This window comes from Camelus bactrianus, chromosome 8, assembly GCF_048773025.1.
Source record: "Camelus bactrianus isolate YW-2024 breed Bactrian camel chromosome 8, ASM4877302v1, whole genome shotgun sequence".
Classification (NCBI taxonomy): domain Eukaryota; kingdom Metazoa; phylum Chordata; class Mammalia; order Artiodactyla; family Camelidae; genus Camelus; species Camelus bactrianus.
In genome coordinates, this window is record NC_133546.1 from 13,015,299 (window position 1) to 13,035,113 (window position 19,815).

At 44.8% G+C, this 19,815-nt stretch overlaps 1 protein-coding gene and 1 non-coding gene across 5 annotated transcripts in view; one reads left to right on the top strand and one right to left on the bottom strand.

Annotated features, from left to right (window-relative positions):
- The first annotated feature begins 2,465 nt into the window (after window positions 1–2,465).
- TRNAS-AGA (transfer RNA serine (anticodon AGA)) lies at window positions 2,466–2,539 on the top strand. Its single transcript has one exon. It is a non-coding gene; the product is annotated as a tRNA-Ser (tRNA).
- An 11,803-nt stretch (window positions 2,540–14,342) lies between these two features.
- The window catches only part of ESR1 (estrogen receptor 1), a 336,829-nt gene continuing 331,356 nt past the window's right edge, over window positions 14,343–19,815 (bottom strand). For all 4 annotated transcript variants that reach the window (XM_074368144.1, XM_074368145.1, XM_074368146.1 and 1 more), the window contains one exon: window positions 14,343–18,873. In XM_074368144.1, the coding sequence (XP_074224245.1) occupies window positions 18,639–18,873 (235 nt within the window). In that variant the 3' untranslated portion in view covers window positions 14,343–18,638. The remainder of the gene's footprint in view (window positions 18,874–19,815) is intronic.

Sequence of the window (19,815 nt, forward strand, 5' to 3'; positions counted from 1 at the left end):
ACCTTCTTAGCTTCTTCTTTCTGTTCTCACTGCTCCTTCTCTCTCACCGCACAAGACTCAGCTCACGAGCCACCTGCTCTCTGGAGACGTCCCAGGTCACTGCTGGACGGTACTTAGACTTCCCCCGACTGCACTTTCCTCCTGCGGCATTTCTGTCGTACTCGTTCTGCTGTTGGGCTGTTCCTGTCGGCTTCCCCCTGGAATCCTGCCCAGGGAACAGATCGGAGTTAGATGTTCTTCTCTCGAGAAGACAAACCTGAGTGTAGTGTTTCCTGTCTTCCTGCTTCTGGAAAGACTGTAAGCAGCGGTGGAGATTGGAGTTGAAGGATTCCCTGCGCCCTCATCTGAGATGGGCCCCTCTTCAGGGCTCGCTCTTCCCTCATTTCCCCGTTTCCCCCACTCCAAACACCTGGAAGTCATGGCCTTGCCTCCAGAGCAACCCAGCCCTTCAAGAGACACATTGCCACCGTGATGGAAGTCACCACATACTGACACATAGTCACGGTGAGGGCCAGCACAAAGGGATCTCAGGGCCGTTTCTCCTCCACATTGCAGTCAACTGACATCACACATTTCCCGTCACAGAAGAACCAAATGCTAAATGTGGCTGAGAAAATAGTTTGGCTTTAAGAAAAAGGTTAGAGTCCCATTTGTGCCTTTCTAAAATCCCCTGCGGAACACTGAACAGGAGGCATCATGTGCATTTCTAGTAAATTTTGTGAAGACTTGAACAAAAGAAGGTTGGAACGGGACAGAAGAAGGAAGCCCGGGTGAGTGTAAGCATTGAAGCCACCTGGTGACAGTTTTCCCCAGATAACGATGTGACCAGTGGAGCAAGGACCCTGCCAGCCACGGATGAGACTAAGGAATCTGTTTGATCCCACACACTCTCGCTTGGCTCCTGAGGGAGGGGACACATGGTCACATTAGGAGCATCCTCCCTGCACCAGCAGCTTTGTGACAACAGAGAAGGAGGAAGTACGTTCAGCGAAGGCTTTGTGGACGAGGTGGGGGCGCTGAAGGAATATTAAGGGGCCAAAAGGGCACTGATGGCTGATAAAGAGGCCCTCACCTCTGGAGCAAGGACTGTCAGGAGCCCTGCTGCCGCCTGGATCTGTGCAGTGTTGTCCCCAGAGAGTGATGGGTGAGGAAGAGAAGAGCAGAGGGATGAGCCGCCGATTAGGAAGGTAGGATTAATAATCTCTGAGTAATGAGATCTTCACAAGCAGACAGAAACTGTTAGAAAAGCCAAGGAGAGAGAAAATCCATAAAGCTAAGGATGGAGAGAGAAAAGGGAGTTAGAAACTAGAAGTAGTGACTTAGTAAGAAATCCAGATAGGAGTGAAAGGTTTTGGTGGAAACTCTGCCTGGGGAGCAGGAATGTTGTCTCCTGGAAAATGGGGTGGCGGCAGCTTCCCTTGTTTTTGTAAGAAGTGAAAAGCGATTCCTTCAGAAGATTTGGTTGGGCAGTTGAGCAAGCTGAGCGCTGAGATTTACTGTAAAGAGGCAGGTTGGGGAAGACAGATTTATAGCCTATGTCCCAGGGCCAAATACTAAGAAATTAAAGCTACAAAAGTTTACTGGCAAGCCACCTAAGAGATTGTAAAGCAAAGAAAGGTGGAGCGCAATGATTTATGAGAGCCGGTCATGGCCGGAAAAGCGAGATGTCGAGCTGGTCTGGATGCTCCCGAGAGCCGTCCCAAGAGCTGGGTTCTCCACCCGCTACCCACCAGTCCACCATCACCAGCACCAAACATGCCCTTAGGGAATTGTGCGGAAATAATACATTCTCAGAAGATATGCCGATTAGGACCAGAAACACCCAGGCAGAGCAGCATCCACTCATGCCACACGTATGGAAGACCCACCTAGGAGCAGGGACTGCTCCAAACTCCTCCAGGGTCAAGTCTTAGCTGGGACCTCATCCCTTCCTGTTAAATTAGCATTTAAAAGTTCATCGCTGGGATTTTGACATACAGGAGCTTCTGTATTTTCCTCCACCAAGTCCTGAAACTTGGGATGAGGGATAATGAGGACACTAGAAGGGAACCAAACAGAAACCATCTCTAGCCTAGAGGAGAAAAGGGGGGTTAAGCCTGTGAGATCTGGCTTCATTTTCGGTCAGCAGATTTCCTCTCCTTTTAACTTCCTTGTCCACTGGTTTACGTTGTCATGGGATTTGTTTTTGAAGAGTCTGTGGAAGTGGAGGCAGGTGGAGAGGTTTACAAGCCAAGAGGCAGTATCTGCGTAGGTGCAACACTTAGATGTTAATTCGGGTGATGAGAAGAGGTGTTTTACTGAGGGTGGTCATTTCAGTTTTAGGTTTAGTAATAGATTGTGATAGTGGTGGCTGCCAGACCCCAAGTAACCCAGAGATAGTGAAACTTAAAAGGAATGATTTTTATTTTTCAGTTCCTGGCTTCTCACTCACCCCTCTCTCAGAGTTTAAAATATCCACTGTAGGGGAGGGTATATAGCTCAGTGGCAGGGCGCGTGCTTAGAATGCACAAGGTCCTGGGTTCAATCCCCAGTACTTTCATTAAAAAATACATAAATAAATAAAAATAAGTGAACCTAATCCCCCCTCCCACCAAAATAAAATAAAATAAAATCTCTTCCAAGAAGCCATTTCGGAATACATCAGAGGGGCTTAAATGTGGGGGAGAACCCTCATTCAGATGAGTAAGTGAAGGAGCTGGGTGAATTGGGGGCACTTCCAGCAGCCTCTGCTCAGTGGCCTCTGTGCAGGGCAGCTGAGGGTTTCTCAAAAGGAGGGGTGTTCTGTCTGTTGTTGGGCAGAAGGTAGGAACCAGAGGAATTCACTTGAACTCTGTGGTCAGGAAGGAGCATCTTGGAAAGCGAAGGAAGTTGGAAAGTTGAGAAAGGCTAATAAAAAACAGGGTGATACGCTGTAACACATGCTGAACAACGAGGAACATTTAATCTGGGGAGCTGAGGAAGCCAGGGGACTTGGACTTAATCTTTCTAAAATATGAAGGTCATGGTAAAATGAATCAGCCTGGCAAATTTTTTTTAACCTGTTACCTAATACAGAAGCAGGATCATTACTGAATTTGAAAAACCCAGTTATAGCAGAAGAAAGTGCTTCGTAAGCTGTGCTGAAGGCGGCTGCGTTTGATGCTGTCGGTGGTGGAGAAGAAATCCGGCTCTCCCAGCTGAAGAGTGACAGCATGGCCTCCGAGATGTGCGTTCCCAGCCCCTGCCTGAATCCTGCTGGACACATTCTTGAGGCAGTTGCTGGGCTCAGAAAGTGAAGTTGCCAAACAGCTGCCAAGATCGAGAACAGTTCCAGGCACTTACCCCCAACCTCAAATCACCCAGCACAGTTCACTTTCCAGCCCCGACACCACGCCTCCCTGTGGGATTTACAGGTTGACCAGAAACCACAGGGATGCGTTCTGCTACAGGGCACTCTGTCCAGGCCACTGATGTTCCAAGTGTGTTCCAGATCAGCAGCATCAGAGTCACCTGGAAACTTGCTCAGAATGCATGACGTTCAGCTCCAAGCCCCAACCTGGCCCAGATTTCCCCATCATGGGGCCGTTTAATCTCTCCCCAGCTGGTCACAGCGGCAAGCTATGAAACAATTTCCCCAGCCTCCCCCACCCACTTGCGACGTCAGCTTCATCAAATAGTTTTCTATGTAAAACTGGATTTTTATTCTGGACTCTATCCTGTGCTCTTGATCTATCTTTCCAATGCTGTCTTAATTATAGCAGTATATAGTATAACTGATTATGATAATAATGTATTTATATAGTTATATATAAATATAAGGTATATAATAAACAATACAAATACACAATATCAATATATAACTTAATTCACGAGTAGAGTATATTAGTTACTTTGTTATAAGTTTTCATACATCTTAGGGTTAATCTCATTTCTTCCTTTTTTTAAATATGTGCCTATTTTAAGACTCATTGTTAAAAAAAAAAAACAACCATTTGAATTACAAAAGATTCTCTTGTTTTCCAAAGAAAAATTAACAGTTTCGTAGCTCCCTCTCAATCATCTCCCAATTTGATGTTCCTTTTCTATGCCTTTTGGTTTTCTTATTCAAACAGCACACATATATGTCTTTAAAAATTGGATCTATTTTTAACATTCTGTGATTTGCGTTTTTCACTTAACAATATTCTACAGACATATCAATAGGTATGTGTCCCTCTTCGCTGCATTGGACATCTCAGTATCTTTTTTCAACAGTTCTTTCTTTCCAGATTTTTGCCATCTAAACAATCCTGCAGTAAACATGCCTGTGTGTATATGCAGGCTTATTTTTGTGTGGTGCTGCTTTAATTTCCCTAAGATGCATTGTTCAAGGTGGAATTACTGAATCCAAAAGGTTTGTGTATTCTAAATTTTAATTAATTCTGCCAGATTATTTTCTGAAAAGCTGTAATAATTTACAGTCCCACCTACAGTGGAGAAGAGAACCCTTTTCCACAGACCCTCCCTAAGTCTAGAGCAGTGACTTCCAGATTATGCAAATTCATCCCAAATTATTGATGTTCAAATTCTGTACATTAACATCTTTCAGGGACATTTTTAAAATGTAGAACCCCAGGCCTCACTCCAAACCAAATAAATCATGGGTTTCTGAGTATCAGTATTTGAAGCTCTGCAGGTGATTCTCTAGTGCAGGCTAGTTCAGAAGGGCTGGATTAGATGTTATCTGTCTCCTAAAATATTGCCCAGCTGAGGCAAGAGTAGCTTGTTGTTTTTAAAATGTCCATTTCCGTGACCAGTTTATCTGACTGATGACTGTTCCATTTGTATTACCTCTGTGCGAAGTCTGTTTTATTCTCTACTTTTCTATTTCTCTCATTTTTATGCTATTTCCAAGAAACTCTTTGTATATTAGAAAATTAACCCTGTCTATCATATCATTTGTCTTGACTTTATACAGTTCCTTTCGTCACACAGAAAGCTTTAATTTTTGTGTATCTAATCTGACAGGCTCTTTCTCCTTCGTAGATTCTGGATATTCTATATTGAGACAGCCTTTTCCACTCCAACATTATGCAAATGTTTGCTTGTATTTTCTGCTAGTAGTTCTGTGATCTATTTGGAATTATTTATGTAGCTTCTGTGAAGTAAGGAACCATTTTGTCATTTTTCAAGTAAATAGACAGCTGTCCCAGTGCCGGTCAGGAACAAGACAAGGATACCTCCCGTGAACATTAGTTTTTAGCCACCTGTATGTCATTCAGCACAGGGCTTGTTGAGTAAATTATAGTGCATATGTGAAGTATTTATTATAATGCAATTATTTTTTTTAAAAAGAGATCAATCTATATTTATTTGGGGGAGAGTGTGCCTACCACATATTCTTAAATTTTAAGAAAAAGATATAGAATGGTTTCTATATGCCCTCAGTTTTGTAGAAAGAAAACCCACATTAATTGTTTAAGGCAAGGAAAGAGTTTAGAAAAACGTATCTGAAAATCAAAGTTTAACATTGTGAATAGAGGGAGAAACAATTTTAAACACATTATTTAAAATGTGACAAGGAGCGTGGTTTGTTTTTGAGATCCAAATTGCTGCACTAATGATAATAATTTTAAAAGACAAGAAAAAGGTGTTTCTGTTCTTGCATGAGGAGACATTTGATTAGTTTTTAATTAAAAAATATTTTTTGATATATTCAAAATAAAAGATGACAGATCATTTATTAAAAATGGCAGAATCCTAACAGCTGACTCCACTCCAGCTGGTCATCCTGGATTAATCGTTGGTTCCAGGACATCAGAGCAAAGATGGCTCAAGCCCCCAGTTTGAGATGAGAAGGCTCCCTGACCTCGGTCCTTGCTGAATCCCCAGGGAAGAGCGATCCTGGGAGGTAAGTCCTCCAGACGGAACTTATTTGTTCAGGAAATCCCTCCGCTTTCTGAATCAACACTCTCCTCCTGAAGTCAGTCAGCTTGCAGGTGAGATCAGTCCATCAAGCACAGCCTGACCACCGGACGTGATGGGGGCGGGACACCGGCAGTCACTGGCTTCTTACCCGCTGGTGCCCCATCCTCCCTGACGCAGGTGCCTCAGAGTCACCCTGCTTTACTGTTTCCTTGAAGTCTGCTCCTGCTCAGCAACCTCCTGAGAGAGTCTGCCTGCTAAACCCAGGCTTCGGAGTGAGGTTCAGTCGCTCCTCCCCCACAACCCCTATCAGAATAGGAAACTGATGGGAGAACACAAAGGGCCTGGACGTCTATAAAGTCCTTTTTGTCCAAGACTTATTACAGAGGTCACCTGCAGCAGACAGGTGGGCTCAACCTGCAGCTCAGCCGTCTCCTCACTGTGTGACCTGGGCAAGTTACTTACCCTTTCTGTCCCTCAGTTTCCTCCTCTGTAACATGGGACACTACTAGTACCCACAGCCTGGGGCTGTCACGAGGAATAAGAATACCAGTGCCCGTGCAAGGCAAGTGCTGGGGGCAGTGACACTGACCAGTTGATTGTTCTTTACTCCAGTTTGAAATTGATATTAGAAATGGGTATTGGGAAGAGCTTGCCACATATTCTTCCCACACTCGTTTTTTAACCTTTTTAAGGAGGAGAAAGGCTCTTAGAAACTTGAAAGCCCTACTGGTATCAGGGAATCAGCCAGCAGGAACAGACAGGCGTCTTCTGCTTTGCATTTCTGAAGCCGTCCCCCTGCTTCACCAGGTGGCGTTCCCTCAGGACATTAACTTCCCCCACTCTTGATGTCTTCTTAGCTGGGTGAGAGGGAGAGGACTTGTGACCTGATGATGCCTGACAAAGGTCGCAAACTATAGACCAAGATAAGCATCAGCCAACTACAGCCTGGGGCCTGTTCTTATAGGCCCTGGACCTAAGAATGGGTTTCATATTTTTAAGAGTTGTAAAGCAAAAGCTGACAAATGAAAAATTGCTGCCAGCCGCAGTAAGACACTCTGGCTCTTTACAGGAAGTTTGCTGGCCCAAGGGCTAGAGTTACCTCAGAAAAATACCGTCAGTGGCAGGGCTGTCCTAGGTACGGCCCGGAGCCTGGCCCTAAGCCTGTCCGACTCCTTTCTTTTCCTTTTTTTTTTTTTAAATCTGTTTTATTTTTTTCCACATTATTTTTGGGGTGGGTGGGTAATTAGGTTTATTTATATACTTACTTTAACAGAGGGACTGGGGGTTGAACCCAGAACGCCGTGCATGCTAAGCACGCGCTCGGCCACTGAGCTCTACCCTCCCCCTCAGACTCCCTTCTCCGGACAAGACTTCTTGGAATGACATCCCCACGGGGTTGGCTCAGGGCTTAATCGACTCTCCCACACCTCAGTCTGGCTGCCACTGGGGGTATTCCCCCCTGGAAACACTTCTGTGGCGTCCATGGAGAATTCTTTCTTTCTTTTTGCCCCCAAGTTTTTTGTTGCTGCTGTTGGATTCTGTTGGGGGTGAGGTGGGGCCAGAGCCTTAATGTTTGTCCTTGGAGTGGAAATGGCATCTTCTTTCATGAGTAATAGACACAGAGGGTTCTGCTAATCCTCTGGCCTCTCAGAAACGGGGCTGTTCAAGTCCCGGGTGGGGCGCCTGCCAGGTCGCTGGTCCTCGCTGCGCCCTCAGCTGTGGGTGCAGCCATCAGACAAGCAAGACTGCTGGCCCCTTGGCAGGGCTTCTTTGTCAGGGCTGGGACTTCCCTCTGGCAAAGAGAGTGCACACGTGGCTTCCCAGTGCCCTGCAGGTACGGGAGGTGGTGGACCCGGATGGCAGCATAGTATGTCAAGTGATAAACCTTGTTTGTTCAGCGTTTTGGCTCCTTCTTATTGACTCAGTGATTTCCTGGCATGATTTCCTTGAGGGCTTCATCAAGAAGTTTCTTCTCTTGGTGGCCTTTGTGGTACCCCAGAGGTCTCCACAGCCCGGCAAGTGCTGAGAGCTTGAGTCCCTAGTGTCACAGAGAGGTGGGGGCTGGGGATTAAGGAAGACTCACCTGTCAGAGCACTTTACTGGAGACGGGACACAGGAAATTTGAAAGGACATCTCTTTGATTCTTCTGCCTCTGTGCAATCACAGAAAATAAACGACAAAGTTCCATATTGCTTTAAGCTCTCTGATACAGGCTTTCCATTGCTTTTTAATTTTTATTTTATGTTTATTTTTTATTTATTCATTTTTTATTGAAGTACCGTCAGTTACAATGTGTCGATTTCTGGTGTACAGCACAATGTCCCAGTCATGCACATACATACATATAATTGTTTCATTGTTTTTTTAAACCAAGGCCAAAGCTTAGCAGCTTTTGCCACAGGAATAAGCCTGGAGCCAACTGGGGTCTGTCTTTTCGGGGTCCAGGTCTTTCCACTTCCTGAACTCAGGTTCTCATGATCCTGGGCTAGAAACAGTCCCAACCCTGCCAAGTAATTAAAACAAGCTTCTCTATCTAAACCTCTTTTCATCAACCCACTAATATTTTCCCTTATTACCCCCCCCTTTTTTTTAGCATTCAAGAATGAATTGGATTGTAAGGATTGTTAATGGGTGTTTTTGAATATTTAATCATAAAGTCAAAGGTGAGTGAATGGGTCATTTGCTCTAGTGAAGCGTCTAGCAGCCCCAGTTTGGCACCTTCAGCCCTTTTCATTTACAAGGAAACGCCGTCTTTGCCCTGGTTAAGCCCCAGAAATCTGTCTGCACCCAGTGTCCTCAAGGGACTGGGACGACACACAGAGCAGCTCCCAGAGGCGGTGGCAGGGCCCCCTCCCACTGCCCGCGCCATCCTCTTGTCCCTCCTGCCTCCCTCTCCAGCCTGTGGTCTGGGGCCCTGGGTCTTGACATGCGCTCTCTCTGGTTGTAAATCTGGAAATACTCAGGAATCTTTATACCTTGCACTGAATTCATTCAGCCCATAAAATGTTTACCAGCTCACAAACCTTTCATTGGCCTTTCCCACAATTATTGATTTCTCACTGAAAAGGCATCTGATGACAGGCCCCAGAGCTGCAGAAAGGCCTTGCGGATCTCTGCAGCTGGAAAGGCACCCAGGGTGCTGTCTCTCCCATTGGCTGGGGGGCTGGCTCTTGGCAAAGCGTCCAGAGCAGGCTGTTTTGTTGGAGTCCCTTCCTCTGCTCCTAGCTGGCCTGGCCCCTGAGGTTAGCCCACCTTTGTTTACCCCAGTGCTTCCTTGCTCCAGTTTTTTGTTTTTTAAACCTTTATCTAATTAAGATGGAAACTCCCATTTTGTCAATTCTAGACAGATGCCAAGTGCCTTGGCCATGACCATGGTCCTGTTCCTGGGCTGTGTGGTAGGAGCTAGTCTTGTGACAAAGGCAGGGAGTGAGCCTGGCCCAGGTACCATCACCCTGAAACAGGTCCTGCTGCTAATGAGGGTGTCACTGCCTCTGACTTCAAGGTCTCAGATCATCAGCTAGAAATAGAGCTTCCCCTGGTGCCAAGGGACAGACAAAAATCACTCGTCAGCTCACCCGAGGCTCCTGGCAGAAACCAGGGGCAGGAAGGGTGCCTGGATGACCTCAGAAACCAAGAGCACTTGCACCAAGTTCCAGTGGGCATTAACAGGAGACATGCTTCTCAAGCTTTCCCACCCCAAGGCCACCCTCTGGGAAGAGTAGGGGGCACATTTCTCCAGAACTTGAGGGGCATAGCCTTAGGCATCCTGCCCAAAGTGCCACATTTCTTTGAAGAGTCACATTTTGCCTTTAAAATTCATGGGAATTTTTCTTTCTACTCATAAAATGTGAATGCTTGTTTAAATACAAAAGTTGTGAAAGCTTGTGTAAATACAAAAGTTACCACTTTCTCTGATCTTGAGTAAAATGTCCTATATACTCTATGACTTTAAGTAACCCTCAGTTTAAGAAGGGCCGATCACGTTTAAAGTCAGGAGGACTGATCCAATGTCTGCCATTCACGAGATTTCTGGTCCTGGGAACCTTACTGAACGGTTAATCCTCAGTTTCCTCATCTATAAAGTAAGGACAATAATGTAGCCATCATAGCTGAAAAGATTACCTGGAAAAATTTTTATAAAGCTAGTACCTGGCATAGTGAAACACCTAATAAATTGCACCTGTGTGCGTATGAGTATAAATATGCATGTGTTGTGTGACTCAGGGTTGAAAGGAAAATCAACTCATTCCATCTGCAGAGAGAACCTCTTCAACCTTTGGGCTTAGAGGTTATCCAGTCCATGCAGAGGTACCTTCTGCTGCAGGAATTCACCCAACCCATACTTCCAGCCAGGTGTCCCAGATTATCTGTAGGCAGTTCCATTAGGAAGTGTATCTCTCTTGAATGAATGTCTCTCCCCTGGCTTTAGCACTACTCTTCCGGTGGTAGTCACAAATATTGCAATTTTAAGCAACCATGAATGTTAACTTAAAACTAGCTTCTTAATGAAAGTAATCTGGTAAGAAAAGTTATGAAAATTTGCAGCCCCAAGGCATCCATTCTGTATTTTTCGAGAAGCAAATCTAAATACAGCAGTTCTGAATTCAAAAGTAAAGGCTTAAGAATATGTCACATTGGAGAATGTGGTTTGGAGCCAGTGTGTGTGTCGATCTACTCCCAGGTAGGCATTCCAACTTTGACAAACTCCAACGGATAGTTTGGTAACTTTCACAGATTGCTAAAAGTTCTTCCCAAAGCTGGATGAACACTGGAAGTAAGCCACGGCACATGTAGACAAGTCTGTTCCTTAGTAGTCCAAGAAGGATAATGAGACGGACGGGGTATATGGAGAGGGTTTCCAGCTACGTCCCCGTGAAGAAATTGGTAAATCTCTGCTCCAAAAAGCAATATAAAGCTGACCGAAACTGACAAAAACAATCATTTCAGCACTCTGCAAAGTGACTAAAGTCATATGACAATGTGAGAGAAGTTTATCCTTGAAAAACTGCTGAACTTTGGGTAAGTACAGAGTGAATCTCTGGCATTCTTGCCTGGGGCTACTCCCATCCCCGACCCCCCCACCACTTTGGTCAGCACCAGAGCAGGACACATCAGAAGGACCAACAGCTTTGCTGCTGTGGCCACAGTCTCAGGCAGCTCGCTGGATTTGGTGGGTGAGCAGGGAAGACCAAGGCTGTGATAGCCTGAGGTTGTGGTTGTGGCTGGGGCAAGCCCATTCCTGGCGGAGTCTGTGAACATGTGTAGCAGAAACTAGAAAGTGCCCAGGCTAGCCCCACACTCTTGTCTGAACCTGCAGGCAGAAAGCTGGGTCAGACCTGAAAATAGCCTGAAAATCAAAGGTGTTCCCCTGTCCACAGGCAGATTCATCAGCCAAGGATAGAAGCCTTACTGGTCCCGGATGTCGGGCAATGTCTGTTCAGTCATTGGATACCCTCAAAGCTATGCAGACACAGGCAGCTCCTAGGAAGTCAGGCTTGAAAATCAAAACGCGAATATTAATTTAAGAACCTAGCAGAAACAGCAGATGCCAAATGCTGTAGGAGAGACAAATTGTACCTATTTAACCCAGGTGAGTTACTAAAGAAAAAAACCACACTGTACCATAACACCAACAGCAGCCCCCTTAGAGGGATCAGAATCCAGAGTGGCTATAATATAGTGTCCAAAGCGTTGTTTGCAATAAAAAATTTTGAGATGTGCAAAGGAACTGGAAGATGTGACCTATAATCAGAAGAAAAGAGGTCAAAAGAAATTGTTTTTGTGTCTCCCCAGATGCTAGATTTAGCTGACAACTCTAAGCAGCTAGGACGAATGTGTTAATATAGCTAACAGAAATCATGTTTGAAGAGTTAAAGTATGACCATAGTGAATCAATAAATAGGGATTCTCAATAAGAGATAGAATTTATAAGAAAAAAGAACTCAATTTTTATCCTGGAGCTGAAATGGATAATAACGGAAATGAAAAATAAAATTCACTGAAAGGGTTCGACCTCAGAGTCAAGATAACAGACCAAAAGAATCAGTTCCCTTGAAGATGGTTGAATAGAAATCACCTAATCTGAAGAACAGAGAGGGGAAAAGGATTAAAGAAAAATGAACAGAGCCTCAGAAACATACAGGACAACGTCAAATGTACTGACATGTATATAATGAGAGTCAAAGAGGAAAGGAGAGAGATGGAGAGGGAGAAAAATTATTTGAAAAAATAATGGCTGAAAACTTCCCAAACCTGATGAAAAACACCAATCTACACATCCAAGAAACTTAGTGAATCCTAAGTAAGACACACACAGGAAGACCTACACCGAAACACATCATGTCATGCTGTTCAGTGAGTATGATGAGAAAATATTGAAAGTCGCAAGGAAGAGGCAACTCATTAGATCCAGGTGAGCATCTAAAGGCTGGAAGCAATGGAGGCCAGAAGGCAGTGAGATGATATAGTGAATGTGCTGAAAACAAAACAAAACAGACAGATGTCCAAGGATTCAACATACAGAAGAAGCATCTTTCAAAAATGAAGGTGAAATAATTAACAGATAAAGATGGAGAATTCGTTGCTAGTAGACTTTCCCTACAAGAAATACTCTAGGAATTCCTTCGGGCTGGAAGAAAATGACACCAGGCAGTCACTCGGACCTGCAGGAAGAAGTGAAGAGCCCTGAAAATGGTAACTATGTTGAATAATATTAAAAAGTCTCTAAATACGTACCTTTTCTCATTTTTGTCTGACTTTCTTTAAAAGATATAAAGTTGTATAAGCCAGCAAATATAATATTTTATTGTTGGGTTCACAACATATATAGATATTTATGACAATAATAACACAAAAGAGAGGGGGAGAGAATGGAGCTATATTGGAACAAAAATTTTTATTTGATTTTATCAAATTTAAATTAGTATTAATCTGAAATAAACTGGATGGGTTAAGATGCACAGTGTAAGAGCAACGACTAAGAAAATAATTTTAAAATAGTAAAAGAAAAAAATCAATAGAAAAATTAAACTAGCACCCTAAAGATAATTTCTTTAACCAAAACAAAGGAGGGGACTGTAATGAAAGAATAGAAGAATGAAAAAGACTGGAGGCATGTACAAAACAGTAACAAAATGGCAAGCGTAAACCCAGCCTATCAACGAGTCCATTAAATGTAAACGCACGCAGAGAGTAACAACAATTACAGTAATGGTGTCCAATGCGAGCTGAGAGCTCCCCGTGGGCAGCTCCCACACCAGGTACTTTAGACTTTAACCTCTTTTGTTCTTCGTCATAGCTCTGTGGGGTGAGTATTGTTCTTATTTACATTTTAGGTATGAGGAAACCAAGGAAAATCAGGACTGAAGAGCTTGCCCAGAGATCATACAAGGAGAAAACAAAATAGCTTCTCGGAATCCAAAAGACTCGAACAATGTGAAAAATCAAACTCGTCCCAATAAAGAAGTGAGTGCAGACAGGCAGTTGGAGAGGACTGGGGGCGGAGAAAAGGGAGAAGCAATGCCGTCCACTGTCTGTAAATGCTCTTGGTGAATTAACCCACGTAGTCTTCACAGCAACCCTTCTGGGCAGGTGGCACTGTTACCCCTCTTCACAGGTGAAGAAACTGAGGCACAGGGAAATTACCTTGCCCACAGTCATACAATAAATGGTAGAATAAGGATTCCAACTGACGAATCTAGCTGCAGAGCCAGGGTGTGTAGGGTGGTGCCTCTCAGGGAGTCACGTTCCCCGCCCCCAATTCATCAGTTAAATCACAGAGAAAATGGGGAAAGGAGAACAGGCAGGTAGCTCTGCAAAGGGAAGGGAGTCCTGAAACGGAAACTAGGGGTGGGATTGGATGGGGATGAATCGGTCTTTCCTGACTCACCTGCATAATGGGGGAGAAGTTTTTGAGCAATTTTGTAAATTTCAGGTCATTCATTCACCCATTCACTCGTTCATTCAATACTCTGGTTTCTCTTCAGATCATATAAATCTTTTGACTTTTACTTGTTCATTCATAGCTAAGTCCTCTCAAGCTTTCTTTCTTCTCCCTCACAAAGAAGAGGGTGGGATTGGGCACTAGAAAACAACTACTGTTTTAATGAGCACCTCATGTAATCCTCACAACCGCCCTGGGAATTAGGGGTTACTATCACCATTTTGTTGATGAGGACATGGAGGCTCTTAAAATTCCTGGCCAGTGATCGTAAACTTGTATGTGGTAGAGCCAAGAAGTGAGGCCAGGTCTGTCTGACTCCAGTGGCTACACATTGCCTGGCGGGGAGGGGCAGGGGTGGGAGGGGAGCCTGGTATCAGACTGATCGTCTGGATTCCCCGTGCTCTGCAGATGCATGTCAGCGCCTCGATCTTAGGCAGCCAGCGCTGAACCACTAGCATGAAGGGAGCTTACACACACACACACACACACAAAAGACCAATAAACTTGTCTTTCGTTTAATTCTTTATTTGAACATCAAATAGGTAGAGAAAATTGTTTAAGGTGCTTGAGCATCCCACTGGAGTCTTTACTTTTTTTAAGGTGCAAAAGAGGTTAACAAGTGTGTTTCATTAAACAAAGCAAAGCTGCAACAAAACAGAATCACATCAGTAATAGAATGCATTGGCAAAAGGGCATATTACTCCATCAAACACAACTTGGCATTTGAGCCTTTCCCTGTAAAACAAGAGCTCTACACTGAAGAATATGTAGTGCACAAAAAGCATTGTTTTTATAAGCTGTGAGAGAACATAAACTGGCATAATGTCACTTATTAATTCAAGTCTCTATGACCAATGACCTCTCTGTGAATGCAAAGGGGTCTGTGCCTTAGGCACCAGCTCATGGGGTTGTATATCGTTTCCAGGGTACACAGCTCTGTACAAACACACTGAAGACGGGTTTGGAACATGGCAGCATTTACATATTTAAAAAGTTCAGGCACATTTGGATGCAAAAAAAAAAAAAAGAATAGAAATTTTTCTTGAATCTCTGACAGTGCAAAATTGAAGTGTCATAATCGAGGCAGCAGATCCTTAGACAACAATTTTAAGTGACTTAGAAAGAGGCCACACTCCCTTGATTCCAAATGGAAAGGAAATGCAGTTAGAAACGGAGGAAGAACACCAATGAAAAGGTGGATATTTTGGACCACAGTTAAATTCATTTGCTCCATTTGCGAGGGAGCACAGCTTCAGGGAGCTCACCTGGGAAGTGTGCAGCGTCACCTCAGTCTTACTCCCGAGCCGTGCGCCAAAGAGAATCACAGTCGTCTCAGACGCTACCATATGATTCTATCTGCCTTTCAAATAATGAGTTTCCTGCAAATTTGCCCATGAATGTTTAATGTTACTATGGTCCTAGTGATCACGCCCAGTATCCACAGTCCGTCTCAGAGTTAGGAGGTCTGAATAGGAAGGGATGTGGGGTTGGTTTCATGGAGAGGGTATGCTAAACCAATGGTCTAAATCAATGGCCATTTCAGTGTGTAAGATTTTAATGCAAGGACATCTTTATGGGATCAAAGGTAAATGATCAGTAAGACCCTTAGTTGTTCAGCCTCCCAAAGGCATGGGGGACATGGCGTGGTTAAACATACTTGCAAGGTTAATGGGGAACGCTAACCAATGACTACACTTCCTTAGGGGCTGGATTTTGCAACCTACGTAGGGTCTTCTCTTTGGCTGAACTAGCCTCTCTGGCTGTTGGACGACAGCATTACAGAATCATTACCGCAAGCCTGGAACTAGGCAATGGCTGAAAGAAACACAGACCACTGGCTGTTCCTTGGACCAGACTGCAGATGCCACTATTTCTTCCTAGAACTCAAGCTGCCATTGCAGAAACGGCTTTCAGATACAGCTAGTTACTTGTGGTTTACAGGGTGCAAATGGAACACTGAACCCTGGTGCATTCCCCAGGCGCCAGTACTGATCTGCCTCAAAATACTTCCAAGACTCTTATTACTATACTTCCTGTTCTTCAAATTCCTAAGCCCACTTTCCCACCCTATCCTAACCCCTTCCCCCACCATCGACCATGTCTTTCCAACTTTAAATTGCCTTAGAGTGGGGTAAACGTCCACAGCATATTCCTTACACCCAAGAGAACAGCAGCTGCAAAGTATCAGCTGTCCATTAGTGGCACTTCAAATAAGGATAAGAAGAGATTTCTAAAATTATTTGAAACTTCTGGGCTGACATAGCAGTCATCAGGTGTTCTCTGCCCATTTCAAATGTAGTAGTATCTTAACATGAATACAAACATCTTAGATGAATAATGTTAAAACCCTCCACTGGGTTATTGTTTGGATTTAGCTGGTATTACATCATCTATAGTCCTAGAATTTTTTTTTTTGTTCGTTTTTATTTTTTTAAAAGAAAATCTAAGTAGAAACATTAAAAAGAACCCACCGACCCATTAGCTACTGTCCAAAAATATTACTACTTATATTTTGGTAAAGCAAAATTAGCTGCCCTGAATAATTTTCCTTATCAGGCATAATCTCTGCTACATATGATTGTCTATCATTCAATATCCAACAATAGGCATCTGAATTAGTGCTATTTTTGTCTACTGTGGATATAAAAGTTGATATGAAATGTGATCTTCATTTAAATGAATAATCACCAGGCCTTAGGCAAACGACTGCATACATGACAAGGTAGTAATACAAAAAAAGTAAACATTTTTGTGTTGTTTTGCATGTGAAACCAGTCAAATTAAAACCAGAACAGAATGACTACATTCAATCGTCTGATAAACAAGCATTGCAATTTCAAAAATATATATATTATACTATACAAGGTGCTTCTTAAACAAAAACAAAAACAAAAAGAATTATGTTCTAAACATTCTTACTGCGGATACACAAAATTGCCCCCAAATTTCGATGCACTTGTGAAAAAAAATCTTTTTTTTCTGGCCCTCCCAGTTTCCCAGTCCTTTGGTGACCATGTACTGGGGAGTCAGAAATGAGTGAAATCCACTTTTGGAGCAGGCAACCCAAGAGGAGCCTGAGAAGCTTGACTGGGTTGTTGGCTAACACCTTGCCTCTCAGTGGGGCTCGAGTTACAGACAATGTGGTCACCAGAGAAGCCAATCTTCCCTTTGAGCTGAGAAGGGGAAACAACTCATCACGGCTCTAGAGAAGCAGATGGCCAGGGAGGCTGCCCTGTGGCGGGAGCGAGCCTTTCATGTTTCACCGGCAGGTCAGAGTCCTCTGGTCCAACTCTGGTCTCCCCCTCTTGGCTTACGAAGTTTAATGAAATCTGCTTTGGGGGAAGTTTGGGGTTTTTTTCCTTTTCTTTTTTTTACCCTCCCCTCAAGGCCAAAACCTGCTTTCTGGATGGACTCTAAACAGTCTGGTCTGGGCAGGTGTGGTCCGCCCAGGCCCCAGGCAGCCTGAGTAGGAAATACTCCCATCCCGGCCCTCCTTTCCCGCTCAGAGTGTGCTTCCAATCAGGGCCACTCGGAAAAATGCGGATGAGGAGGACTGCCCCACGGCCCCCAGGGCAGCCCCACGGTGCGGTGTGGGGTCTGCCAGGACCGCTCCTAGGTGCCTGCCGTCTGTGCAGGGCCACCCTGAACACTTTTCTCCAGTTTCAGCCCTGTTTTCTCTTTGGTCTCTAGTATCTGCAATAACCATGCACATTTACTATTTAGCCCAGTTTCCCCAGGGTAGAAGTGTCACCAGGGTGCCACTCATTTAAACTGCCCTTGGTCATGGGCTGGGCACCACATCTGACTAATTCACCTTCTGTGCAAGTTACACACTGGGAAGATCTGAGTAGAGCGCCCTCTGCTGATAAGTGTGAGATCACACCGGAACAGGTCATGAAGCCCATTTACTGCAGCAAGTCCTGGGGGAGAGGGCTCTCTTTTATAAAATGAAAACAAACACAAAAGACAAGAATTTATCACTCCCAAGGAAACTGGTACAAGGGGAGGCGGCTTAACTGGGATCAACTTGCTGTTTTCTATGGGCCCATGGGAAGCAAGAATTAGCTGGAACCCATGACCTGTACATAGTGCTCTCAAAAGCCAACAGTATAGCATTCAGCAACTCTGAAGGTGCAGTGTATTAAGCTGGCAAAGTCTTGACAACTAGGGGATCTTCCTTCCCTGTGTGCATCTTGTATTCCTATAGGGAAAATGGGTAGACAATCACCAGATATTTTGCTACAGCCATGCAACAGAGCAAAAGCTTTTAGATATTACTTTAATAAGATGATATGTTACTATAGGAATACAAGAGGATGTTGTAATGAACCCTGGACCTAGCTTTCTCCAAGTCAGTAATTAAAGGAGCCACTTTCAGTTCTTTCCTGTGGCTTATTCTTAGATCCATTTAAAAAAAAAAAAAGTGCTTCGCATTCATCGAGGTGAAATGTCCACTCTCCAGGCGTGTGGGTCACAAATAGCTAAAGTGCACAATCGTCTGAGCCCAGCAAGTAGACTGAACTCAGTCAGGAAACGCTAAGGGAATCCTCATGCCGAGTAACATAGCAAAGGGAGACAGAGAACTGTTACAGAGAAATTAGCCCTGGAATCCCTTTGGCTGTTCCCAAAAGAAGTTGTACCACGAAGAACTGAGCAAGCAAACGATTGGCCACCCATAGGAGAAAGCCAGCGGTGGACGCATGCCAGAGTGTGTGTAGCGGCAGAATTCGGCTCTAGTGATGCATGAAGTGGGTAAAGTGCAACAGGGATTCTCAGGACCTTGGAGGCGACGGTGAGTGGGTGGGGGCTCTCACATGGTAGTGGGGAAATTCTCTGCTTCCCCGCTGACATAATACATTTGCAAGGAATGCGATGAAGTTGAGCCCGAGGTGGCCAGCTGGCTCTGGTTCAGGTCCTCTGGGGGTGTGCTCCCGAGATTGGAGGGGGCGTGCAGGCGGTGGGCATCCAGCATCTCCAGCAGCAGGTCGTAGAGGGGCACCACGTTCTTGCACTTCATGTTGTATAGATGCTCCATGCCTTTGTTACTGCGGGTGGAGAGACACAGACAGGGCGGCTTTAGACCCTCCTGAGCCCCAGGACTGCTGAGACTCCTGGGAAGGGCAAGGGAGAAAAACTCTGGAGACAATTAACGTCAGTCTTTCTTCCTATTTCAGGAGACATTTGCAGATTTGCTAGGCAGGTGACTTTCTTCCTCTCTTATCACCATTGTGGCTAAAAAGACAGTAGATGAGCTATACCGCCAGGTAGGAGGGAGCCTTTTCAATGCCTAAATCAGTTCAAGAGGTTGCCTTGCTTAAAACTTTCCAGTTGCTTCCCATTTAACTCAGACTGAAATCTAAATTGTTGTCCGTGCTCTACAAGGTCCAACCGACGTGGCGTCCACCCACCCCTCCGAGCTCGTCCTGCTGCCCTCCCCGACCCTCTCTATCCAGCCACACTAGTTTTCCTGCTGCCCCTAAAGGAAGTGAGCTCTTTACTTCCAGACTCAGGGTGTCTGCACTTGCTGCTCCCCCTACATAGATGCACTTCCCTCCAATCTTCGAATGCCACCCCGCCGGAAAGGCCTTCCACTACCCCAGTGGCAGTGGCTCCAGCCCCCGCCGCTTCAGCCGTCCTCTGTCACATTACTCTGCTTTCCCCCCAGCGCTTACGACAACCTGCAGTTCTGTGTGTGTGTGTGTGTGTGTGTGTGTGTTTGTGTGTGTGTGTACGTATGCATGCGTGTCCGTTTATTCTTGGCCCCAATCACGTGCACGCATGCACGCACAGACACACAGTCAACACACACCCCGACACACACAGTGCAGGTTCTGTGAGGGGCAGCAATTCGTCCATCCTGTCAGCCCAGAACAGTGGCAAGAACATGGCAAATGCTCAGAAAATACGGGCTCGAGGTACACAGGAAATGTAAGCAAAGGTGTTTCTCCTTTTCACACTCCTCCACCAGCTACTGCTTTGCTCATTCG